Source organism: Pleurodeles waltl, chromosome 1_2 (assembly GCF_031143425.1).
Source record: "Pleurodeles waltl isolate 20211129_DDA chromosome 1_2, aPleWal1.hap1.20221129, whole genome shotgun sequence".
Classification (NCBI taxonomy): domain Eukaryota; kingdom Metazoa; phylum Chordata; class Amphibia; order Caudata; family Salamandridae; genus Pleurodeles; species Pleurodeles waltl.
In genome coordinates this window covers 974,712,520-974,740,184 of record NC_090437.1, presented here as the reverse complement: position 1 = coordinate 974,740,184, position 27,665 = coordinate 974,712,520, and the positions used below count along the sequence as shown (strand labels likewise).

General features: G+C 44.0%; 1 protein-coding gene across 6 annotated transcripts in view; it reads left to right on the top strand.

The window, feature by feature from the left end:
* Positions 1-27,665, top strand: part of FIP1L1 (factor interacting with PAPOLA and CPSF1) — a 510,903-nt gene that overhangs the window by 1,042 nt on the left and 482,196 nt on the right. For all 6 annotated transcript variants that reach the window (XM_069201295.1, XM_069201279.1, XM_069201288.1 and 3 more), the window contains exon 2: positions 10,860-10,917. In XM_069201295.1, the coding sequence (XP_069057396.1) occupies positions 10,860-10,917 (58 nt within the window). The remainder of the gene's footprint in view (positions 1-10,859; positions 10,918-27,665) is intronic.

The following is a 27,665-nucleotide window of genomic DNA, read 5'->3' as shown; positions in this document are numbered from 1 at the left end:
TATTTACTTGTCCATGGGGCAGGCTACTTCATAAACCTGTGTGTCCTGTAAATACATCTACATATTCTTTTAGAGTCATGTGACAGATTAGGGCAGCATTCTCATTATAAAAGACCTCTGATAATAGCTTCTTTGATTGTGCTAGGGCTTATACTATAGTACGGCTTGAAGACTTTCAATGTCCTTATGTTTCAACTGGTCTGCAGAGCTATAGTGAGGGTGGAGGAATCAGTAAGCAATAGTTCTGGGGCTGGAATTACCTTTTGAGTCTGTGTAAGCATACTAGATTGTTTTAAGGGTTTTCACCATAATTTCTCTAATATTTTCCCATACTAAGAAAGATTAGAAAATTTACTCCTGACCAAGGTGGAAGTAAAACTTCTTCCAGGGTTGGGGAAAAAAGTGGTTGAAAGGAAAGTAAACTTGTAAACGCTCAACAGGTTTTCACATGGGCACATTTATTCATGCATATTTGCTTGTGCTAAAATACAGTTCACAAATTATCTAGGAGTATGATTTCCTGGTCACTTCTGTCAATTCTAGTGGAATTCAAAAAGAACATAAAACTGCAGTAATGCGAAGACATATAACATGGGTTCGCTTTTGTGACTTAATTTGAGTTAAACCCCTAATTAGGTTTAGCGTTAACCAAGAGCTTTTTTTTCTTTTTATTAAAATTTTATATTTTTCTTTAGCCATCTATTGGCTGGCTTCACTGTGAGTTATAGCATGCAGCTGTTTCACAAGGAGCATATTGGCACACAAATTAGTGGCAGGAACTAAGGTGGCAATGTGTGCTTTTTGAGATCAAAAAATAATTGTGATTTTTACCAATGTTTGTTACAACGGTGAGGGCCTGGCAGCTCCCACAACTATTTTTTTTATTTTTATTTTTTTTATTTTTATTTTTTTTATAAAAAACCATGTCAAAGCAAGACATGCATTGGCAAAACCAAAAGACTGAACGCCAATGTCAAACCTATTGACTTTTCCAGTGCTTGTTCATTTTCATGTTTCCCATTACCTTGTCAAAACTGGTTAGTGATTTTCCATTATAATGATTTTTGGGAAGAACTGGCATGAAAAAACACATTTTACTAAATGATGCTTCTAAGAAATGGTACCTTGACCTTCACAGTAGTTTAGCAAAAGATTTTTTCCCAGTTGCATTTTCCTCTGAAAGAAAATAATTATAAATTTTGTTCTCAAGCTTCTGCAACTATTTGCATCTAACCAGAGAGCATTCTGGGAGCATTATACATAGCCTCATGTTTTTAATTTTGCAAACGTGTGCATGTATATACGTATATATTTTTTTTTTTTACTGTAACCACTGTCAAGTAGTGCAGTCAGAGCTTACAACATTTATTTAGAGCACTCACCCTAAAAATAGGGGCTTTGCATTAGTGAACCACAAATACAAACAGCATTATCATTCAGGCATAAATATTATCTTAACTGCAGACAGTTCCTTTTCCTGTAAACTGGCAGCCAAAGGGTTTGTGCTGCAGGGGATTGAGGCTACTTGTCCCAAGGACAAAATAAAAATGGAAACGTGTTGTACTGGACCCCAAACAATATGTCCTTGGTGTTGGGCTATAGGAATTCCATATCCCTGATTATTTTTAAGCATTGCTTCAATTTCATAAAGTGTTACTCTAAATACAGATTATAGTTTGTCTAGTCACTATGTTGCCTGGTGACGGTCAACAAGACGTTTAAAAGTGCATCCCTTTTTCATTTGACCACATTGTTTAATTCTTGAGCAAGTCACTTCATCTCACTGTGCTTCAGTTTTGTTGCTTACAATAAGTCTGAGCACTTACCAAGAGCGTGACTGGTTTACTTTTCACAACTAGATGAACTCTGCAAATGCCTTGACAGTCAATGTTATAGGATCGGTTCTCAAAGTTCTGTATGCATGTAAGTTTCAAATACACCTGAAAAATGTTGAGAGGATTTATTTCATGTGAGCAATTGTACTTACAGAGGCTCAAGTTAGGTTGGAAATGTACTCATGCTAAAGGCCACAATAAAAGGTTCTGCAGGGTTGACTGTGACCTCGTCTCTGGAAAGGGTGGGGGTGCCAGGAGAGGAGTCTTTTTGTCCACTAGAAATGAAATGTTGATTTATATCATATGGCTTATCTCCCGTAAAGCTCTCAAGACACTATCCGTGGGCACAGGGAGATTAAGGGCCAGATGTAGAAAGAAATGTTTTTGCGACTCGCAAAACCATATGCAGAATGGTGTCCATGACACCATCTGCGAATCGCAAGGGAGTCGCAAAGACCCACCTCATTAATATTAATGAGGTGGGTTGCGATTTGCGATTCCCTGCACTCACAGGGACGGTGGCCTGCTGGAGACAGCAGACCACCATGTCTGTGACTGCTTTTTTAATAAAGCATTTTTTTTTGTATTGCAGCCCGTTTTCCTTAAAGGAAAATGAGTTGTAATGCAAACGAAAAAATTAAACCATTTGGTTTCATTTTTTCAGAGAAAGGCAGTGGTCCATTGGACCACTGCCTACTCTGGAAAAAATATCTTTGGCGACATTCACAAAGGGGAAGGGGTCCCATGGGGACCCCTTCTCTTTTGCAACTGAGTTAGCACCCACTTCACATGGGTGCTAACTGAATTGCTTTGCGACAGCGGTCACAAAGCAATTCTGCATTGCGGTGCGAATCGCAAATAGGAAGGGAACACCCCTTCCTATTTGCAAGTCGCATTCCCATTTTGAGAGTCGGTACCGACTCTCAGAATGGGAATGTGCATCGCGATGCGCGTTTTGCTTGGCGCAAACTGCGATTTCTGCAGTTTGCGTCATGCAAAACGCGTTGTACATCTGGCCCCAAGTGATTTGCCCAGAATTAAAGGATGTTGCTCTGAGGCGGTCGCCCTACCACTGCAGTACATCCTCTCCTCCCTATGAAAATATACCTTATCTCACCATCCACCCACTGTCGCAACACAGGAAAAAATACAACTATTTCAACAAGTACATTTCCGCTTTTCTCATTAGATTTTTGCATGAACAAATATATGCAGACATATTTAAATTATGAAAGTCATGTAATGAGTATTGTTTCCAAATCTCATTCTGTAAACTCGTGAATTTCTGAAAGTAGCAATTCTACGTCCATTAAGGGTTCAAAATCTGGGTGCACTTCTCCACGTTGCTATTAACGGTTTTTCTCCAATTCTCCATTCAAAACGATCACCAAACTTGGTTCAGTTCTTTGGCATGCATTTGAATGTAAGAAGCAGCATTATGGGGATATTACAGATAGCATTTATATAGCGCTCACTACCCTGACCGAGCAATAGCCACAAATTGTTAGCTTTGCAATCACGTTTATGTGTTTTCATATTGGGACCACTGTCAGTAATGGGAACAGCGCTTACAGCGCAAGGTATTTCCTTAGTTCACTTGACCCTAAGGGCCAAATGTAGGTAGGTAGGTTCTGATTTGCGACTTGAAAATTGTGAGTCAGAGCAAATCGGAATGTAGGATGGTGTCCCTGACACCATCTGCGACTCGCAAGGGGTCTCAAAGGCCCACCTCATGTATATTCATTAGGTGGGTCGCAATTTGCGACTCCCTTGAGACTTGCGGAACTCGCAGGGATGGTGGCCTGCTGGAGACAGCAGACCACCATGTCTGTGACTGCTTTTAAATAAAGCAGTTTTTTTTTTGTAATGCTCCCGTTGTCCTTAAAGGAAAACGAGATGCATTACAAAACTAAAAAATGAAACGTTTTTGTTTCATTTTTTTCAGAACAGGCAGTGGTCCATAGGACCTCTGCCTGCTCTGGAAAAATGTTTGTAATGCCATACCTTTTGTGAATGGGTGAGCTCCCATTTGAAATGAGTGCTAACCGTGATTTGTTTTGCGTTCGCAGTCACAAAACAATACAACTTCACGCTGCGACTCGCAATTAGGAAGGGAACACCCCTTTCTAATTTCGACTTGCAATCCCGTTTTGCCTATTCGGTAACCAAGTTACTGAATCGCAAAACAGGGTTTGGACACTGTGATGTGCTTTTTGCACGTCGCAAACAGCAAAATTCCCTGTTTGCAACGTGCTAAAAGTTTAGTACATCTGTCCCTAAATGCTTTGTACTAACGAGCCATAGATACCATTCAGAACATAGGATAAACAAGGATGTTTATATTGTCTTAGCAACAGACGGTTCACTTTACCACAACCATACTGTGGTACTGTGAACTGGGGGAGTTGGCTTTACTTTTCCAGTTGACAAAATAAAGTTGGAGACTTGTCATTGAACCCAAATAATTTGTATCAGTCTAAAGGAATGCCACCCCTTGGTTACGGCTCCTACACACCTACATAGAGTGGATAGCAGCCCTGCAGTCAAGCATCACATTAGGTGGCAGGGTCTTCCTCTCTGTCTTGCATTCTCTCACATCATCAGAAAGTGGTGTAGAGTTGAGTCTTGTGCTCCCTTGCCTATGCATGTGGGAAGCTTCAAGGATGGCTGCCTCGTAGGCACCCACTACCTGTAGGTGCCACGTGTTCCTGCAGCATGGGTGTGGCGGGCTGGAGCTTGTTTGGTACTTTTGTGAACCCGGTGGCTTGTGGGAATGCCTGATTTTCTCCTCCTTGGTTAGCACACAGTTGAAGGCATGTAGCCTATTTCAAAAACACACCTGCATTTCCTTGCCCTCGTGGCCATTACATGATTTGGAACATGTGCCTACGGACAGAACCTGATTCCAAGCCCCTTTTGTGCACAGGATTACGCTAGATCTTTGTTTCATTGTTTTCTTTTGATGTTCTGCTGATGTCTTGTAGACCACGGGCCTATTATTTAGGGGTGTAAAAGTATATATCTCTCCAGGCAGAGACTGGGACAACAGGTTCGCAGCAAACTTTCAGCTGCTTTTCCCCAAGTGGGGTGCCCTTCTTTTTTATTTTTTTTATTTTTATTTTTTAACTCGTGTGCCTTCTTTGATTGAGATACAGTTTTCTTAGGTTTATTGTGACAGATTGGTTATATAACACAGCCAGATCATTAGGGTGTACCAAAGACATGAGTTCCGACCTGTGATACTCTCTATAAGACCAGTGCTGCAGTTCGCAGCTTAAAGAAGAGACTCTGTTAAACCCTCCCTGGCAGTGCTCAATTTGAAGATAAAAATGTGCGGTGCCCAAAGCTCTCCTCTGAAATGCATAGCTGCTGCAATTAAATGTGTGAGCCCAGAATACTGAGGCAATATAATCCTAAAGCCATCTCGGGCCTCTTTAATCCATTTACAGACACACCCTGCCCCTTCAGCTCACTCTTGCATTTTTCTGCTTTCTCCCATTTGTGCGCTCTCCATCTTTCTCTTCCTCCGTCTTTTCCATGTGTGTCTTTTTTGCTTTCAGTAAATACCTGATGCAGAAAAATAAGTGCTGGGCCTCAAAAATAAAAGCAGGGGAACCCCACCGGAAACCACCATCTTAAATTGAGCACTGCTTGCTGGTGACTAGGGAGGAAAAAAAAAAAAGTCTGACGTTTAAATTGCTTCTCATGAATTACTCATAGGGCACTATACCTAAAGTCTTCATTTTTAAAAATACGAAAGTACACCACTAGAAAATGCACTACTTAAAATTTCATGGATTAAAAAAATGTAGATGTGGTGGGTGTGCCACAGCCATGCTGGCTTGGAACGACCCAGGGCTGAAGTTCAACTGCCCTAGATGCTGCAAGTCAATTTGAACACTGATGTTCCAGTCGGCAGTTCTTCTAAAGGGAGAAGTTATATCGTTGCATGATTTGGCTTCCAGCACCAGGGAGAGCAAGGAAGGGTATTGGTGGACTATAAAAAATATCCAGCATTTCTCTCTTGATGGCTCAAGTACATTTTGAATGCCAGTGGAGAAAGTTGATAATTTGGGGTTTCTGGTCGGGGTTCTTCTGTTTATAAGCACAAGACTCTAACATGTCAGAAGTTACAATCATTATCTGTACATTCAAGTATCCTAAATAGAAACATATTCCAATCATTGTAAGGGCCTTTCTATTAAAATTGGTCAGGCAAGATGAGGTATCTAATACCAGTTCACCTTTGTTTGTCTCCCAGCTATTATCAATTAACTTGAAGAAAATTATAAAAAGTATTGTGGTGACATTTAAAAGATGGTCTTAAGCAACAGGAAAAATATTGTGCATCATGGGAGTATAAAATGATGATTCAAGAGCATTGTATTTTTTCTTTTTTCATTAAAATAGCATAACATTTGCTGTAAACCTATGCTTAAAGTTAGGACACCGTGGTAAAGTTTTTTATTTTTTATTTATTTTTAATTAATTTTATTTATTGGATTTTTGATATGCAGCTACAACATGTACTAGACTAACATACATACATCAATGAGTAGTATACATTGGCAGTTTCCCCCCCTTCCAGCCCTTAGGCTCGACCAGCCTCCCTCCATGACAGGGGATTGTCCCCGCTATCCCTTCAGGTGTATACTTCATCTAACATTGCTGTTATTGTCCTCGCCCTGTGCTCCATCTTGGCTGCCCAAGACAGCCCATCCTCCGCCCCGGCATATAGAGAGGCAATCAATGATAATTTGCATATTCCAGACACAAGCCCATGCCTCCCTGGCATCAATACTGCTGTTAGTAATCGTGGCGCGGTAGAACACCCAATTCTAACCACAGAGCCCAACGCGCTGCAGCCTGCTGCACTTGATCGAGAGGTTCGCTTCCGGTTCCACCCTCATTCCTCGGTCGCTGCACATCATGGTAAAGTTAATTTCATTATATAGCACAAAAGAGCCCCTGGATCTGTAAAAGCCAGTTGTAAAGTAGTGTAACCTAGTCAAAGTGGAGTATTCTTTTTGAAGGACGAATTTCCTCACCCTAACATGCTTCATCATAGGGAACCTCCTCACACCGTGATAGCTAGTCAGTGTGGGCTACAGCTCCCCTCACTTTTGAGGGGCTATCTCATCAGATGTTTTAAGAGGGACCCCTGTAACGAGCTAAGAGTGATGAGGTCAGCTGAGCATGTGTAAAACATGAGGTGTGTCAAAACAGGCTACAGAGTACGCAGATACTTTTATTGGTGCGTCTCGGCCAGGATTAAAAAGCAAACCACTACAGGAAAAATTAAAACCTACCAGGATCTTTAGGTCAACATGTTTCTGGCTGCAGCCCTCGAAAGAGGTGTTATGGCATTCTTCAGGCCCAATAATATTACTGCTTCTGTTCCCAACTATGCTCCAAACAAGAGAAATCAATAGAAATTATAATATGTGAAATGATACAAAACCACGAGTGGTCCAACAGAAATTCAAGGAGGGATCCACTGGCTGTTACCTGAAAAAGATTGTATACACAAAATACCAGCTTACATTTACAACACCCTAAATTATAGTTACAAGCAGCCACATTAAGTTTAAATATATTGTATCCACATATTCTATATTACATGCATGTGTATGGCTATTAACAAGTAACAGTAACCCATCAGACCCTCATACAATTGGATAGAGACATTCATATTGTAACTTGGATTTGCGCTTACACACTACTGTCTGGCTTCGTACTTTAACTCACCCTGGTGTGCAGCTGACAGTACTCTTTGTCCTAAACAATGTTTATAGGAGAGAGCAAAAGAAAGAAAAATAAGCTAAACCCAACGGTGTTCAAACATCAGCTTCAGGGATGCGGAATTTATATCGCACAACACCAGGGACATCTTGTTTGGGGTCAAGGGCAACACGTTTTCATGTTTATTTTGTCCTTGGGACAAGTAGGCCCAGCCCTCTGCAGCACAAACCCTTTGGCTGCCAATTTACAGAGAGAGAAACTGTCTGCAGTTGAGGTAATGTGTGTCCATGTGCTAAAGCTGTGTATTTATGATTCATTCATTGAAAGCCTTCATTCTTAGGGTGAGCGCTGTAAATAAATGTTTTAAGGTCACCCTGCACTTCTGACAGTGGTTCCAGTAAAATAAAAAAGTGTACACACGTTTGAAAAGTTTGTTTAACAATATGAGGCTAAGTATAATGCTCCCAGAATGATCTCCGATTAGATGCTGATGTTTGGAGAAGCTTGTAAGCAAGAGAGAGGATTCTTTGCTTTTAAAATAAAATATTCAGAAAAAATGCAACTGGGGGGAAAAAAAAAGTTTCCCTACTGAGAAATTTTAGGTGCTATTTCTTTGAAGCGTCATTTTAGTAGAATGTGTTAATGCATGCTAGTATTTCCCAAAAATATTCCTAATGGAAAATCATTGTAACCATTTTCAACAAGATTATTGCAAGCATGAAAATAAACAAGCACTGACAAAGCCAGCCGATCCGACTCCTTTTTTTTTTTTTTTTTAGTTTCATCAATGCGTGTCTTGCATTGGCATGGCCTTTGTAACTCTTTGTTGTAGGAGTTGCCAGGCCCTCATCATTGTGGCAAATGCTGGCAAAAACAAAAAAAAAACGGAAACCTTTTTGATCTCTAAAAGCAAACGTTGCCAGCAGTGGCATAACAAAGGACCCGCAGCCCCCTCCATGTTCTTTGCAAGGGGCCCCCTTCAGTTTTGTTATGCCACTGTAGTTCCTGACACTGAACAAAACGACTTTGTGTGACAATATGCTCCTTGTGGAAGAGCTGAATGTCATCACTCACAGTAAAGCCAGCTGATAGAGAGAGAAATAGAAGTTTCATAAAAGCAAAATATCTTTGTTAACGCCAGACCTAATTAGGGACCCAATTCTTAAATAAAGTCACAAAGGTGCACCCATTCTATATGTCTTTGACTTAGTGGCTTTCATGAATTCACCAGAAGTATACCAGGAAATCATACCCCTATAAAATATTTGTGAACTGTATTCTAACATGGGCATATATGCATGTGTAGATTTACTCATGTGAAAATCTATTGAGAGTTTAAAAGTTCATTTTCCCTCCAACCACTTTTTTCCCGAACCTAGAAGAAGTTCTACTTCTGCCATTGTCAGGAGTAAATATCCAATCTTTCTTATTATGGGAAAAGATTAGAGAAAAGCTGGTGAAAATCCTTATAAGCTTCACAGGTGGAAAGAATACCTTGCTTACAATGTACCTACATACTTATGTTATGGAGTGCCCCTTGTCGCAGTATAAAAACTTGATCAGGATAACTTGTTTTGAATGTCCAGTCACTCTTGTTTGCCTACTTCGTATTCATGTCCAAGCTTGTCAAGCTTTTTTGTCCCTCCCTTGGAGCATTGCTTCTTTACCATCTCTTTTGATTGACTGGCTTCATGCTTCCACAGGTTGCTTTTCAAGCTTTTTTTTTGGGGGGAGGAGGGGGTGTTAGCACTACATAGCTGCAAAACACATGCAATCCTATCTCCCTCATGTACTTCTTGTCCTCTGCACTCTGTGTTGAGTCTGTTGCCTTTGTGCATGTCCCTATTGCACTTGTTATCATGTACTTCTTTATTTCCCCATTGCTTCTTGCCCATGTATGTCTTGTCTACTCGACATTGCTCTCCCGTCCGCTTTGTCAGTGCTGACACTTTTCTTCCCATCTTTAACAGCTAAAGTTGAACACTTGGTAGCCGCCATAATATTACACTGGGGAGAAAAAAGTAAAATTACAGATTTTTTTTTTTGTATTGGGTACCATGCAGTCCTGAAAAACAACTTTTTGGGGGGGAACTTCCCCATAAACGCTTGACCATGAACAATAAACCATAACCGTTTCCTAATTTTAACCTACCAGGTGACACCAAGGCTATCTTTAAATCTCGTCCCAGTGTTATGCCTACTTCATATGAAAGCCCCATTTCAAACTGTAACATCATACTACCTTAAGCTAAGCCTGCCCTAATCCCCCCCCCCCCAAAAAAAACCATATTTCTTGCATTAAATTAAACCATCCTCTAAAGCTAAACATAACAGTACATCCTACTATAAGCATTGCTCTTAGGCTTACCTCTTTGTATTTTACCTAATTTGATGTGTTCATTTCATTATGGTTGCACTTGGGTTATGCTACATCAATGTAGTGGGTTCTTAATAGTACAGGTGCTCCACATACCAACGTCAAATTATGACGTTAAACATTGATTGCATTGCAAAACACAGAAAGCACCTTTAGCATGCTCCATGCATTGTAGGATAGGACAACACCGCCAGGTTGCTTTTTATTATTACTTTTGATGTGCTACAGATATTAATATATCCAGAATTTTTATTGCTTTGATTTATTTGGGAGGGGGGCGTTTGGGAGCTTCTGAGTCAGTACGTCCCTGCATTTTTAAAAGTTCATTAACCAAGCCCTCACACTTCTATATCTAAACAAAAATGACCTAGCCCTCAAGTTAGAAATGGTTTGACTTTTGTAATCTGGAAATGTACCTAAACAGTAGAAGATAAGGTTTATTATCTTGCCAAAAGGTTCATGCTGGTTCATTAGAACCAAATGTAGGTACTTACAGTGATTCCAACATCATGAGAGGGCCAGTAAATTCGGATAAGTTGAATGACTCTTGTTATCACACATTTAGGATTTATGAGTTTTGTGATACATTTGGTCAGGTCAAACATACAGATAATGTATGGGGTAAAAATGGCCAGTATTTATCAGAACATGCACATTTGGATTTGGTAAGCACCAAAACCGGCATGTTATTTCCCAACAACCTGTGCTTTGTGACAATTATCACACTCAATAAATACTGTACACCTGTGTGTTGGTTTTTAATCAGATGTGATAATTATCGCATAGAACAATGGCTGACTTATGAGGGTCTGGTTGTATAAATTAATGTTTGATATAATGTTATGAATATGAAATATATGTAGCACCTGCCCCATAACCTATGTTAATGGTTTAATCTTTTGCAGATGAAAATGAGGCTGCTAGACAACATCAGGGTGCAGCAGTGAGGGAAGAAGTAAAGAGGTGAGTTCCTTTAGTGTTGAAATTAGCTTGTTGGATGATTTACAAATGTACGGGACCCTGAATTTTATTAAGGCTACATAGTGTTGTAATATTGTTTCTATTAATTATGTCAATTGTCTTGGAGGCTTTTTTTTAACTAAACATAGAACACGTGATTTCTGGTATACTTTGCCAGTCTGCAGCAGTTAATTCTTAGATCAATAATCAAATTTTCCCACTCCGGCCTTAGCCCACCCAGCCTAATGCCTTTGCTCCTTGCGCAGTCTGCAAGAAGGGTCTCACTTCAGAATCCTGTCTCCACTGTCCATCCCAACTTGAGCTGTAATGTCCCCTTCACGTTCCCGCTTCTGTGCACGTGTCCATATCCACAATTGCTGTTGAGACTTATGTAGTCTCCTCATGGTGTGTGATCTTCTTGTAGTTAAGTAAGTTATTGTCTGTTCTTATGTAGAGCTTTTAAGTTGTCACATCCATGATTTTTACAAGGTTTTTGTTTATATATGAACAGATTTGTGTAGATGTCTTACAAGTGCAGCAGTCACATCTGTATATCTAATGCTTGAATGTAACACCTGTAGGAAGTGCTTTTTAGGTCGAGCATGCAAGCACGTTGACCAGTTATAAGTATTGTGGGCTTTTAACCACCCCACCTCAAGCCTATCACTTTCACTCATTCGTGGGCCTGCCTTTGAAAACACTTGATGTCATTGGTAAATGCTTTACGTTTGTACTGCCTTGAGGCTGTTTCTGTCATGCCTTGCAGACTGCCCCGTTACATGAATTAGTGCACGATTGCTGCTAGACCTCAGCATGGGCAAACTACTTTTTTTTAATGCCACTCCCCTTTGTGCTGCATGGCGGCCATGGCGCTCACAGTGAGAACAGGCACAACAGCATGAACTCAGTCGGCGGTATTGGATCGCTGGACATATTGTTCACAGTTACCTAATCAGAGTCATTTCTCGTGAATCTCCCCTTAAAACACTTGAAATTGGTAAATGCGTTACATGGAACAAAAATCCTCAAAGCAAAGCGGCTTTCCCGGCACAGCCGATAGTACAATATTCACTGCATTCGGGCACACTAGACCCATAATGCTTTGCAAGCTTTCGTTTTCACAACATTTTTGTCAATAACTCAACCTGTGGTGGTCCTGGGACGCCACCAAAATGTTCAGCACAACACTCTTTCTGTCTAGGTCATCTTTGTGTCCCCACACAAGGTTAGTGGGGACCCTAAAATAATAACCCATCCCCCATTTTTTTTAAGCATTCTCATGTTTGAACGTTTGCTTTTTACCTGACATTAGCTTGTGTTTTAAAGGATGTGTTTGTAATAACATTACTATAGGCCTTTTACCCTTGAAAATATGTAATTCACTATGTATTCTAGGGGTCACATCTATGGTTGCTCTGCCTTATGTATTCCTACTTTCTTTTTGTATTATTAATTGCCATTTTATTTTGTGTGGTTATGCATTCTAGGGGCTAACTATATAGTTACATGACCATGTTTCTTACAAATGCTATTTTCGTTATGGTGTCCTCTAGGGGCTATTCTAAGCATTACAGTCATATCAACATATTAACATATTTTTAGCACTGAAACTTGCCCCATAATGCTTTGCAGGATATTACTTTTACAGAACATTTTTGATCATAACTCAGCCTGTGGTGGTCCTAGGACAAGGGGGCCACCTTCAAAACATTGACCACAATCTGCGCTTTCTGTCTACTTCATCTGTCTACTTCAAGCCCCTGGAACTACCACCTTGCTGGGGCAGTAATCAAAAGAAGTGCAGGTCGCAGACCCCGGCGACCACCACTTTACTGGGGCAAAAATTTCAAAAATAGTAGCAGGTCCGTTTTGGTCCCTCACAGCCCTGGGGACCACCACCTTCTCAGGGATCATTTCGTTGGAGGAGGGGGCTGTGAGGCCCTCCTTGTGGAGCCACTGATGGCCCTGGGGAACGGCAACCCCCAGGGCCGGCTCCTGCTATGTACCGGGGTGTCCACCCCAGGGATGTAGCGGTTTGCTGTGGCTTGGCTGCAGCTTTACAGCTGCCGCAGAGCCACAGCAAACATTCTGCTTGCAGTGAGGGAGAGCTGTCAAACAGCCCTCTGCTGCTTGCAGAGGTTTCCTCTGTTACCGTGCCTGCCTTCTCCCCCAAAAATTAGATATTTAGGCTGGACCCCAGGGCTGAGATTGGCCCAGGTAAAGAGGGTGCCACGCTCCCTGCCCCACCTCACCCCACCCAAAGATTTTTTTTAAATATTTAGGTTTGGCCCCAAGGGATGGGGTCCCTGGTGCTGAGATCAGCCTGGGAAGGGGGTGGTGGTGGGGGGGGGTGGGGGAGGGGAGATTAGGGTTGGCCAGGGTGGCCAACTGCCGCCACGCACAGCCAAAGGCTGTACGCGGTGGTGTTTGGATTAACCTATATAGTCATGAAAATTACTTTACGTTAAAAAAAAAACACGTAGAAATTCAATGCAAAATACAAAGGTTACAGGGACATTTTAGCTAGGAAATAGAATTAAAGAAAACATAGAAATTCACTTAAAAAAACAAAGGTTACAGTGACATTATAGTTAGGTTCTTAATTTACTCTTACAAAACCATAGAAATTCTGCAGTTATAGTTAGTTACTTTAAGTACTTCTAACTCATGCCCTAAGGTAACTATAACTCGCACCCTCGCCATGCACTGCTAATTACCACAGATTTTACAGCAATCATGACAACTTCTATAACGTCCATAAAACTATAAATTAAACATTAGCAGTCACATTTTTTAAGAAAAAGCTGTGCATGGCGGGGGCGCCAGTTATAGTTACCTTAGGGCGTGAGTTATAGGTAACTTAAAATAACTAACTGCTGAATTTCTATGGTTTTGTACGAGTAAATTCAGAAACTAGCTATAACGTCCCTGTAACCTTTAGTTTTTTAAGTGAATATATATATATATATATATATATATATATATATATATATATGTATATGTTCCAAAGTAGTTTGCACTGCACTCCGTGAACTTTATAAATCCTTTATTATAAGAGTAGCAATTACACCAGCACGTTTTGACCACACTGGTCTTTATAAACCGTGATAGTAGTCCAGATTCAAGGCCCTAAACCTGTGTGGGCACATCAGCCCCTGTCAGTAAGCAGCAGGTGGTCCATCAGGGGTTGCCATACCTTCTCAAATGTGACATTCGTGTCTTTTTTTTTTTTTTACATTTATTTTTTTACAGAATTTAATGTTTTTTTTCTTTTTTTTTTCTTTTCAAAGACATATAGACTCTGATTATATGCAAATGAAGTCTCATTTAGTAAAATGTGTTGATGCATGCTAGTATTTCCCAAAAATATTTCTAATGGAAAATCAGTGTAACCATTTTCAACACGATTATGGGAAGCATGAAAATAAACAAACACTGACAAAGTAAACTGATCTGACCTACTTTTATAAGTCTTTTAGTTTCATCAATGCGTGTCTTGTTTTGACATGGCTTTTGTAACACTTTATTGTTGTGGGAGCTACCAGGCCCTCAACATTGTAACAAACATTGGCAAAACCCCCCCAAAAAGTTTTTGAACTCTTAAAGCACACGTTGCCACCAGCGGCATAACAAAGGCCCCGCAGCCGCCCTCTAGGGGGCCCCGTCAGCACAGCACCTGCCCTGAGTGAGTCTGGAGAGGAGGCTCCTCCATGTTCTTTGCAAAGGGGCACCCTCCAGTTTCGTTACGTCACTGATTGCCACTGTAGTTCCTGACACTGAACAAAACTACTTTGTGTGGCAATATGCTCCTTGTGGAAGAGCAGAATGCGATCACTCACAGTAAAGCCAGCCGAAAGAGAGAGAAATAGAAGTTTAATAAAAACAAAATGTCTTTGTTAACACCAGACCTAATTAGGGACCAAGACCCACATGTAGGTAGCTTTTTGCATGTCGCAAACAGCGACTTTCGCTGTTTGCGACGTGCAAAAAGCACATTGCGATGCACAAACCCAGTTTTGCGATTCAGTAACCTGGTTACCGAATCACAAAACGGGTTTGCGACTCGCAATTAGTAAGGGGTGTTCCCTTCCTAATTGCAACTCGCAGTGCAATGTACCGCGAACGCGGGCGCAAACCAATCGCAGTTTGCACCCATTTCAAATGGGTGCTAACACTTTCGCAAAAGGGAAGGGATCCCCATGGGACCCCTTCCCCATTGTGAATGTCACTGTAAACATTTTTTCAGAGCAGGCAGTGGTCCTGCGGACCACTGCGGACCACTGCCTGCTCTGAAAAAATGAAACGAAAACGTTTCATTTTTCGTTTTTGTTATGCATCTCGTTTTCCTTTAAGGAAAACTGGCTGCATTACAAAAAAAAAACCAAAAAACTGCTTTATTGAAAAGCAGTCACAGACATGGTGGTCTGCTGTCTCCAGCAGGCCACCATTCGTGAGGGGGTCGCAAATTGCGACCCACCTCATGATTATTCATGATGTGGGCATTTGCGAAGCCCTTGCGAATCACAGATGGTGTCAAGGACACCATCCTACATTCGGATTTGCGACTTGCAATTTGCAGGTCACAAATCTGAACCTACCTACTTGTGGCCCCAAATTCTTAAAGAAAGTCACAAAAGTGCACCCATGGCATATGTCGTACCCCTATAAAATATTTGTGAACTGTATTTTAGCGTGGGTAAATACAATGTGTAGATGTGCTCATGTGAAAATCTATTGAGCATTTGCAAGTTCATTTTCCCTCCAGCCACTTTCTTCCCAACCCTGGAAGAAGTTCTAATTCTGCCATTGTCAGGAGTAAATGTCCAACCTTTCTTATTATGGGAAAATATTAGAGAGAAGCTGGTAATAATCTTTAAAACATGCAGGTTAGTAGGTTTGCAGACTCAAAGGTATTCCAGCCCTGGAACTATTGCTTACTGCTTCCTCCAGCCCCAGTATGCAGATCTGCAGAAAGGTAGCAAAATAAGGAAATTGCTACAGTAGGGATTGAAACTCCAAGTATTCAAGCCCTACTATGGTAGTAGCCCTGGCATAATCACAGAGGCTATTAATTGCTGCCATAATTTGTCGCCACACTACATGGCACCAAAGGGACAAGTAGATCTTTTTACAGGACAAGTAGATTTGAGAAGCAACCTGTCCCCTGGACAAGTAGATATTTTAATAAATTCCACACCCCTGATTCTGGGAGCATTATACTTAGCCTCATAGCCTAAAGTTTTCGAACATGTGTATACACAGCTGGTTTTTTTTGTACTGGAACCAACGTCAGTAGTGAAGTGTGACCTTAAAACATTTATTTACAGCACTCACCCTAATAATCAAGGCTTTCAAATAATGAACCATAAATACAAGTTCGAACAGCATTATCTTTTGGAAACACATTACCTCAACTGCAGAGAGTTCCACTCTCTGTAAACAGGCAGCCAAAGGGTTTGTGCTGCAGAGGGTTGGGCCTACTTGTCCCAAGGACAAAGCAAACATAAAAACTTGTTGCCCTTGACCCCAAACAAGATGTCCCGGGCGTCGGGCGATAGGAATTCCACATCCCTGCTCAATGGCATGCATCTTGTCTATGCTTAAGGATGATATCCGGAGCACTATTGCCGCTTTAATTCAGGAGGGCCAACAAGCACAGGGATGTGGAATTCCTATCCCCCAGTACATATTGTTTGGGATCAAGGGCAATACGGTTTCATGTTTATTTTGTCCTTAGGACAATTAGGCCCAAACCTCTGCAGCACAAACTCTTTGGCTGACAGTTTACAGAGAATGGAAGTGTCTGCAGTTGAGATAAAGTGTGTCGATATGTTAATGCAGTTCAAGCTTGTATTTATGGTTCATTAATGAAAAGCCTTCATTATTAGGGTGAGGGCTGTAAATAAACATTTTATGGGCACACAGCATCAGATTGTTAAACTTTTCAGGTAGTGCAAAGTATAATGCTCTCGGATTAGATACAGATGTTTGCAAAAGCTTGTAAGCAAGGGTGATGATTACTTGCTTTCAAAATTAAAAATGTTCAGAAAAAAATGCAAGTAGGAAAGAAAAGTTTTGCTACTATGAAATTTTAGGTGCTATTTTTTTTAAGCGTCATTTAGTAAAATGTGTTGATGCATGCTAGTATTTCCCCAAAATAGTCCTAATGGAAAATCAGTGTAACCAATTTCAACAAGATTATGGGAAGCATGAAAATAAACAAGAACTGACAAAGCCAACCGATCCAACATTTCTTGTGATTCTTTTGGTTTTGTCAATGCATGTCTTGTTTTGGCATGGATTTTGTAACCCTTTATTGCTGTAGGAGCTGACTGGCCCTCACCATTGTAACAAACATTGGCAAACATTTTTTGGTCTTAAAAAGCACACTGCCACCAGTGGCATTACAAAGGCCTAAAGCCCTGCTCAATGGGGCCCACTCAGCACAGCACCTGCGCTGAGGGAATCTAGAGGGAGGGGTCTCTCCATGTTCTTTGCAGGGGGGCACCTCCAGTTTCGTTACACCACTGATTGTCACAGTAATTCCTGGCACTGAAGACTACTCTGTGTGCCAGTATGCTCCTTGTGGAAGAGCAAAATGCGATCAATCACGGTAAAGCCAGCCAATAGATGGAGAGCAAAATAGTTCAATAAAAACAAAATGTCTCTGTTAACGCCAGACCTAATTAGGGACCCAATTCTTGAAGAAAGTCACAAAAGTCCACCTATGGTATGTCTTTGAATAAGTGGCTTTCATGAATTCACAAAAACTTACGGAAGTAGATCAGGAAATTGTACTCCCACAAAATATTTGCGAACTGTATTTTAGCATGATCAAATATGCATGTGTAGATTTACTCCTGTGAAAATCTGTTGAGCATTTACAAGTTCACTTTCCCGCCAGCCACTTTTTTCCCAAACCTGGAAGAACTTCTACCTCTGCCGCTGTCGGGAGCAAATTTCCAACCTTTCTCATTATGGGAAAAAATTAAAGAAGAGCTGGTGAAAAGCCTTAAAACGTGCAAGTTAGTAGGTTTGCAGACTCAATGGTATTCCAGACCGGAAAATATTGCTTACTGCTTCTTCCAGCCCCAGTATGTAGATTTTCTGAAAGGTGGCAAATTAAGGAAATTGCTATAGTTGGGATTTAAATTGCAATTATTCAAGCCCTACTATAGTAGTAGCCCTGTCATAATCAGAGAGGCTGTTATCAGAGCTCTTACATAATGAGATTGCTGCCATAATTTGTTGCCGCACTACGTGGCACCAAAGGGACAAGTAGATTTTTTTGCAGGACAAGTAGATGTAAGAAGCAACCTCTCCCATGGACAACTAGATTTTAATAAATTCCACACCCCTGTTGGTCATGCAGAGGTGGAATTCGGTTTTAGCTGGAGTATGGTCTTTGGAAAGCAAGAGGATCCGCTGTGTCACCTATGTAGGAGATGATATCCGATCTTGGGTCTCCTTGGTCTAGAACGGTTCTGATGTCTGTTGCCACAATGAGGGTGGTTTCCTTGCTGTTTTGGAGCGGAATCCAGACTGAGATGGGTCCTGGGGGTTGTGGTCTTCTTCGTGATTAGTGAGTTGCTGGTTGATGGCTTTCTCCATTACTTTTGCTGGGAAGGGGAGCATGGAGATTGTACAGTAGTTTTTGAGGTCGTTTGGGTTGGAGAGTGTTTTTGAGGAGGTGTTTGACTCTCACGTGTTTCTAGTCTGGGTAGGTGACTGTGTTAATGGATGAGTTGAGGATGTCTGTGAGTCTGCTGCCTATGTTGTTGATGCTGAGGCTGAAAAAGTTATGCGGGCAGGGGTCAGTGGGTGATCCCCGAGTGGATGGTCTTCATGATGTCTGTTGTGTTTAGGGTGGTGAGCTGATTCCATTTCTAGAGTATGTTCCTGGAGGCAGAATCTGAGTGGTTGAGGAGGTTGATGGTGCCTGCCGCAGTGGGCTGGGTTGTGAAGTTTTCATTGATGTTAGAGGTTTTGTTGTGGAAGTAAGTGGTGAGGAAGTCGTAAAGTTCCTGTGTTGAGGGTGTGATGTTCTGTTGTGCTGCTGGGTTGGGGAACTCCTTGACTGAGTTGAATAGTTCTTTGCGACGGTTGGCGCTGGCTTGGGTGCAGGTGGCTTGTTTCTTGGCTTTCTTTAGGAGTTTGTGGTACTGGTTGAGTGTGTTCTTGTAGGCTATTCGGTCATTGGGGAGTTTGGAGTTTTGCCACTTCCTTGCTAGTTGTTTGCATTTAGCAGTGCACAGATCTTGTGTGAACCAGCTTGCTTGCTTGGAGGGTCTGTAGGGCTTGGAGGTTTTGGCAAGGGCGACTGTCTTTGCCGTAGACTGTGCAGGAGGTTAAGTTTTTGACATCTGTTGATGTCTGGGGTAGTGCCTAGTTTTTTTTTGGGGGGGGGGGTCTGTGTGGTGGGTGTTGAGGGCATTGGCCCTCATATCTTTCTCCAACTGGGTGTGTGGTGGTGGGTGGTCTGGGTGCTCTGTCGGATGTGAAGAGGTAGCTGAAGTGGACTATAGAGTGGTTGGTTGAAGTGAGCTCGGAGTTGTGGCTGTATTTGATCCTTTTACTTGAGGTGAATATGGGGTCAGGTGTGTGATGTGGGTGGCGTCAGTGACTATCGGTCTGAAGTCCATGATTTCCATGCGGTTTGGGTCGTCAAGGTGATAGTTAAGGTCTCTGAGGAAGATGTAGAGGTGCTCCATGTAGGAAGTTGGCTCTGTATGCACTATTTCAAAGTAAGGAATAGTATGCATAGAGTCCAAGGGTTCCCCTTAGAGGTAAGATAGTGGCAAAAAGAGATAATACTAATGCTCTATTTTGTGGTAGTGTGGCCGAGCAGTAGGCTTATCAAAGGAGTAGTGTTAAGCATTTGTTGTACATACACACAGGCAATACATGAGGAACACACACTCCGAGACAATTCCAGGCCAATAGGTTTTTGTATAGAAAAATATATTTTCTTAGTTTATTTTTAAGAACCACAGGTTCAAATTCTACATGTAATATCTCATTTGAAAGGTATTGCAGGTAAGTACTTTAGTAACTTTGAATAATCACAATAGCATATATACTTTTTACATAAAACACATATAGCTATTTTAAAAGTGGACACTTAGTGCAATTTTCACAGTTCCTGGGAGAGGTAAGTTAATGTTAGTTCTTGCAGGTAAGTAAACCACCTACGGGGTTCAAATTGGGGTCCAAGGTAGCCCACCGTTGGGGGTTCAGAGCAACCCCAAAGTTACCACACCAGCAGCTCAGGGCCGGTCAAGTGCAGAGTTCAAAGTGGTGCCCAAAATGCATAGGCTTCGATGGAGAAGGGGGTGCCCCGGTTCCAGTCTGCCAGCAGGTAGGTACCCGCGTCTTTGGAGGGCAGACCAGGGGGGTTTTGTAGGGCACCGGGGGGGACGCAAGTCAGCACAGAAAGTACACCCTCAGCAGCACAGGGGCGGCCGGGTGCAGTGTGCAAACACGCGTCGGGTTTTCAATAGGTTTCAATGGGAGACCAAGGGGTCTCTTCAGCGATGCAGGCAAGGGGGGGGCTCCTCGGGGTAGCCACCACCTGGGCAAGAGAGAGGGCCTCCTGGGGGTCACTCCTGTACTGGAGATCCGATCCTTCAGGTCCTGGGGGTGCGGGTGCAGGGTCGTTTCCAGGCGTCGGGATTTTGGATTCAGACAGTCGCGGTCAGGGGGAGCCTCGGGATTCCCTCTGCAGGCGTCGCTGTGGGGGCTCAGGGGGGACAACTTTGGTTACTCACAGTCTTGGGGTCGCTGGGGGGTCCTCCCTGTAGCGTTGGTTCTCCACCAGTCGGTAAAGTGCACCCTGCCTTAGGGCTGTAAGGCCTGCTAGAGGGGTGACTTATCTATACTGAATAGGCAGTGTGAGGTTGGCATGGCACCCTGAGGGGGGTGCCATGTCGATTTACTCGTTTTGTCCTCACCAGCACACACAAGCTGGCAAGCAGTGTGTCTGTGCTGAGTGAGGGGTCCCCAGGGTGGCATAAGATATGCTGCAGCCCTTAGAGACCTTCCCTGGCATCAGGGCCCTTGGTACCAGGGGTACCAGTTACAAGGGACTTACCTGGATGCCAGGGTGTGCCAATTGTGGAAACAAAAGTACAGGTTAGGGAAAGAACACTGGTGCTAGGGCCTGGTTAGGAGGCCTCAGCACACTTTCAAATCAAAACATAGCATCGGCAAAGGCAAAAAGTCAGGGGGTAACCATGCCAAGGAGGCATTTCCTTACACTCCATGATTGGTGCATCGGTGTCAACCGATGCAATGTAGATCCTTGTGTATTATGGCGATGCGTTCTCCAGGTTTGTTGGTGCAGTCAGTGAGTGATCTTGTATCTGTTGGGAGTGGCGCAGTGATGTTGGGTGGTGAGGAATTGTTGAGTCAGTTCTCTGTGAAGAAGGCTAGGTTGGGTGCGAAGGTGGTGATGTCTCATACTTTGTTTCAGTGTTTGCCTACAGAGCGGACATTGAGCAGTATACAGTCCAGTTGGTGTTTGAGGTGTCCGGGGGCAGTAGTTTGGTTGTGTGCACAGGAGAGTTGGTGAGGCAAGTGAAGTAGGAGTGCTGGCAGCTGAAGGCGCTTGATGTGGTCCGTGGGGAAACAGGGCAGCAGTTCTCTTTGGGGAGGTCAGGCATTGATGGTGGTGAGCTCTGCTGTGGTGTAGCAGTGGGTGGTGAGAGAGACAGGGTTTCTGGCGCTGGGCACAATCCAGGCGCGGGCACATATGGGCTTGCCTTTGGCGCGCAACCATACAGCAGCCTCTGAGTAGCTCTGGGAGGGGGGCAGGTGCAGGAGTAGACAGGAGCTATGGAGACAGCAAAACAAGAGGAAACACTCTGAATCTGAAAGTGACTGAAATGACTAACAAAACTAATAACCAGTAGAGAGGCAGACTAAACTAAGGCTGAATACGTGCAAATGCAAATTCATACACAGGGCAGATTTCATTTCAGCAGAAAATGGGAACAGGCAGCAAGAAGCAATGTGGGAAAGGATTTGTGGTCCTTGGCAGCGGCCTTGAATGAAGGGGTTTCAGGGCTCAAATTGAGGCCGAGCAGCAGTGCTTCTGGGCTGTAAGCCAGAGTCGGGGAGCAGTGTGCCTGACTTGTTGTTTTTGCTTTGTCACCCTAAGTGGGAAGGGTATGCCCAGACGTGGGTCCCGTGCTTCCCATGCCACTGGATTCAAGCTAGCCTGGCTGATGAGGGGTGAAACCCCGAAACCGGTCCCAGGATGCTTGTTTCCGGTCCAGTGAGGACCTGGCTTGGTCGTTCGGTCTGGACTGTTCCCATGAGGAACAGGGTCAAGACTGATTTGCATATGGCTGGGTCCAAACTGGGGTGGCATGGTGAGCAAAAGAACGATGGATTAAACCCAGATCTATGACTGGGGGTGAGTGTTTGACAATGTTCGGCATTCCGTCCATCACTTGTTGTTTTTGCGATGGCCTTGACCAGCCTGTTGCTTTCATTAGCAGGAGGTTACTCCCCAGGGAGCAGTGTTGGAGTGCCATTGAGAGGGAGGCCTTTGCTGTGGTTTGGTCCCTGAAGAAGCTGAGACCATACCTCTTTGGTACTCACTTTGTAGTTCAAACTGACCACAGACCTCTCAGATGGCTGATGCAAATGAAAGGTGAAAATCCAAAACTGTTGAGATGGTCCATCTCCCTACAGGGAATGGACTTTATAGTGGAACACAGACCTGGGACTGCCCATGCCAATGCAGATGGCCTTTCCAGGTTCTTCCACTTAGAAAATGAAGACTCTCTTGGGAAAGGTTAGTCTCATCCTGACTTTTTGCCTTTGCTGATGCTATGTTTTGAATTGAAAGTGTGCTGAGGCCTGCTAACCAGGCCCCAGCACCAGTGTTCTTTCCCTAACCTGTACTTTTGTTTTCACAATTGGCACACCCTGGCATCCAGGTAAGTCCCTTGTAACTGGTACCCCTGGTACCAAGGGCCCTGATGCCAGGGAAGGTCTCTAAGGGCTGCAGCATATCTTATGCCACCCTGGGGACCCCTCACTCAGCACAGACACACTGCTTGCCAGCTTGTGTGTGCTAGTGAGGACAAAACAAGTAAGTCGACATGGCAGTCCCCTCAGGGTGCCATGCCAACCTCACACTGCCTATGCAGTATAGGTAAGACACCCCTCTAGCAGGCCTTACAGCCCTAAGGCAGGGTGCACTATACCATAGGTGAGGGCACCAGTGCATGAGCACTGTGCCCCTACAGGGTCTAAGCAAAACATTAGACATTGTAAGTGCAGGGTAGCCATAAGAGTATATGGTCTGGGAGTCTGTCAAACACGGACTCCACAGCACCTTAATGGCTACACTGAAAACTGGGAAGTTTGGTATCAAACTTCTCAGCACAATAAATGCACACTGATGCCAGTGTACATTTTATTGTAAAATACACCCCAGAGGGCACCTTAGAGGTGCCCCCTGAAACCTTAACCAACTACCTGTGTAGGCTGACTGGTTCCAGCAGCCTACCACACTCGAGACATGTTGCTGGCCACATGGTGAGAGTGCCTTTGTCACTCAGTGGCTAGTAACAAAGCCTGCACTGGGTGGAGATGCTATCACCTCCCCCTCGCAGGAGCTGTAACACCTGGCGGTGAGCCTCAAAGGCTCACCCCCTTTGTTCTAGCGCTACAGGGCATTCCAGCTAGTGGAGTTGCCCGCCCCCTCTGGCCACGGCCCCACTTTTGGCGGCAAGGCCGGAGGAGATAATGAGAAAAACAAGGAGGAGTCACTGGCCAGTCAGGACAGCCCCTAAGGCAACCTGAGCTGAAGTGACTGACTTTTAGGAATCCTCCATCTTGCAGATGGAGGATCCCCCCAATAGGGATAGGAATGTGACCCTCTCCCCTTGGGAGGAGGCACAAAGAGGGTGTAGCCACCCTCAGGGCTAGTAGCCATTGGCTACTGCCCTCCCTGACCTAAACACACCCCTAAATCCTGTATTTAGGGGCTCCCCTGAACCTAGGAAATCAGATTCCTGCAACTTAAGAAGAAGAGGACTGCTGAGCTGAAAAACCCTGCAGAGAAGACGGAGACACCAACTGCTTTGGCCCCAGCCCTACCGGCCTGTCTATCTCCTTCGGAAGAAAACGGCTCCAGCGACGCTTTCCCCAGGACCAGCGACCTCTGAATCCTCAGAGGACTGCCCTGCTTCAAAAAGACCAAGAAACTCCCGAGAACAGCGGCCCTGTTCAACAAAGACTGCAACTTTGTTTCCAGAGGAGCAGCTTTAAAGACCCCTGCAATCCCCGCCAGAAGCGTGAGACTTGCAACACTGCACCCGGCGACCCCGATTCGACTGGTGGAGAACCAACGCTACAGGGAGGACCCCCCAGCGACCCCAAGACTGTGAGTAACCAAAGTTGTCCCCCCTGAGCCCCCACAGCGACGCCTGCAGAGGGAATCCCGAGGCTCCCCCTGACCGCGACTGCCTGAACTCCATTTCCCGACGGCTGGAAAAGACCCTGCACCCGCAGCCCCCAGCACCTAAAGGAACGGAACTCCTGTGCAGGAGTGACCCCCAGGAGGCCCTCTCCCTTGCCCAGGTGGTGGCTACCCCGAGGAGCCCCCCCCCTTGCCTGCCTGCGACGCTGAAGAGATCCCTTGATCTCTCATTGATTTACATTGAAAACCCGACGCTTGTTTCTACACTGCACCCGGCCGCCCCAGTGCCGCTGAGGGTGTACTTTTTGTGTGAACTTGTGTGTCCACCCCCCCACCCCCCGGTGCCCTACAAAACCCTCCTGGTCTGCTCTACGAAGACGCGGGTACTTACCTGCTGGCAGACCGGAACCGGGGCACCCCCTTCTCTCCATTGCAGCCTATGCGTTTTGGGCACCTCTTTGACCTCTGCACCTGACCGGCCCCGAGCTGCTGGTGTGGTAACTTTGGGGTTGCTCTGAACCCCCAATGGTGGGCTACCTTGGACCAAAAACTGAAACCTGTAAGTGACTTACTTACCTGTGAAAACTAACAAAAACTTACCTCCCCCAGGAACTGTGAAAATTGCACTGTCCACTTTTAAAACAGCTAAATGTGTTTTATGTAAAAAGTATATATGCTATTGTGATTATTCAAAGTTCCTAAAGTACTTACCTGCAATACCTTTCAAATGAGATATTACATGTAGAATTTGAACCTGTGGTTCTTAAAATAAACTATGAAAAGATATTTTTCTATAACAAAACCTATTGGCTGGATTTGTCTCTGAGTGTGTGTTTCTCATTTATTGCCTGTGTGTATGTACAACAAATGCTTAACACTACTCCTTTGATAAGCCTACTGCTCGACCACACTACCACAAAATAGAGCATTAGTATTATCTCTTTTTGCCACTATCTTACCTCTAAGGGGAACCCTTGGACTCTGTGCATACTATTCCTTACTTTGAAATAGTGCATACAGAGCCATCTTCCTACACATGTCCTGGTAGTGAAAAACCCAAATGCGTTTTTCCCTACTGTGAGGCCCACTTTTCCCATAGGATAACTTTGGGTTACCTTATTATTACATTTCTTAAGTGAGAACTTTCAATTGGGAGCAGGTTGGAATGTTAAGTTTGATGTCCAAAGAACCGTAATGTAAACCCCTCTTTAATTATAGTCGGGTTTTCAGCCACAGTTCTCAAAAGACCACTCTTAGAAAGTTGGAATTTTCTTGCCCCAAGCATTTTGGTGCCTGCAGCCTGTATCCTGGGTCTCGTGACTGGGTGCAGCTGGCAGTTGGTCTTTGTGTATTACTCCCAGACTGTGAGACAGAGAGGGAATAGGCGTTGGCAGGAAGGGCCATCTCTTACTTGATAGGGGGCAAAGCTGTCACCTACCACACTTGTACATCACACAGAAGCTGCCTCAGCACATTCACAAACTGTTTCACACTAGTCTTTTGTGCCCCTAGACAAGCTGGGGCCAGGTCAGGGAGGCAGAAATTCCAGACACCTTCGCAGGGGACATGCTCTAAACGCTTCTCCCACTTCAAAGTGGTCAACAGGTATAAATGTTGGACCATAAGACATAACGCTTCAGTATACCTCTGGCCTTGTGGAAGATTCAGGAGAGTTGCTCTGCTTCAAGAAGGTCTGCTACTCTGCTGCCCTGCCACTCTGTTGCCTGAATGAGATGGACTTGACCTGCACACTGAACCCAGGATCACCAGATTGACACCAAAGGCTAGTTGGTGGCCTCCTGATCACAGCCTCAGGGGGAAAAAAGGCTCCAGCCCCCTTGAGCCATGCCCCCGGGCTTTGAGCCTGCTCTGAGTCCTGGCTTCCCAAGTGGTGCCACCCCACTCCTGGATCCTTGGAAGTGGGCTTTAAGGTGCTCTGGCAGGCCAGCTGTGGTGTTAGCAAAACCGACACAGAGCAACCCATCAGAACCACTATGTGAAGCATCCATGACACAAGATCTCACAGTTCATCAGAACCGCTGCTGCGCAATGCATCCTCGACATAGGACTTTGCAGCTCACAGGACCCACTGCAGCCCAATGAACCCTTGACATAGGACCTGGCACTGCAGCCCCACGCAGCTCCTCAGAACCGCCCTGCACAACACAGAATCTTGCATTGCAGCTCTCAAGTGCCATCACTGAGCGACGAATCCTCAAAGCGAGATCTCGCAACTCTCTGCATTCAGGATTTAAGATGCATTATCCAGCGGTTCCCACTCGGTCCCTGTTTAGAGCCTGTGCTTCATTGCATTTAGCCTGAACATGGGATTTTGTCACAGTCTAGTGCAACCAGACAACCACAGTTGGCACTTTTAGGCACTATTCTTTACCTAAATCTATAAAATTACAATTACATGTCTCTGGTCCTACTAATTAAATGTCTGTCATTTTGGTGTCAGATCATTTATTAAATATTACTATTTTTCTAAATTAATGTGGGATGTTCTAGTGTTGTCTTCTTACTGTATGTAGGAAGTTTGCTCTGTATGCACTATTTCAAAGTAAGGAACAGTATGCACAGAGTCCAAGGGTTCCCCTTAGAGGTAAGATAGTGGCAAAAAGAGATCATACTAATGCTTTATTTTGTGGTAGTGTGGTCGAGCAGTAGGCTTATCAAAGGAGTAGTGTTAAGCATTTGTTGTACACACACAGGCAACAAATGAGGAACACACACTCAAAGACAATTCCAGGCCAATAGGTTTTTGTATAGAAAAATATTTTTTCTTAGTTTATTTTAAGAACCACAGGTTCAAATTTTACATGTAATACTTCAAATGAAAGGTATTGCAGGTAGGTACTTTAGGAATAATCAAAATCGCATACACAGTTTTCAAATAAATCACATATAGCTATTTTAAAACTAGACAGTGCAATTTTCAACAGTTCCTGGGGGGAGTAAGAGTTAGTTTTTGCAGTTAAGTAAACCACCTACGGGGTTCAAGTTTGGGTCCAAGGTAGCCCACCGTTGGGGGTTCAGAGCAACCCCAAAGTTACCACACCAGCAGCTCAGGGCCGGTCAGGTGCAGAGGTCAAAGAGGTGCCCAAAACGCATAGGCTTCAATGGAGAAGGGGGTGCCCCGGTTCCAGTCTGCCAGCAGGTAAGTACCCGCGTCTTCGGAGGGCAGACCAGGGGGGTTTTGTAGGGCACCGGGGGGGGACACAAGTTAGCACAGAAAGTACACCCTCAGCAGCACAGGGCGGCCGGGTGCAGTGTTGCAAACACACGTCGGGTTTTCAGTTGGAATCAATGGGAG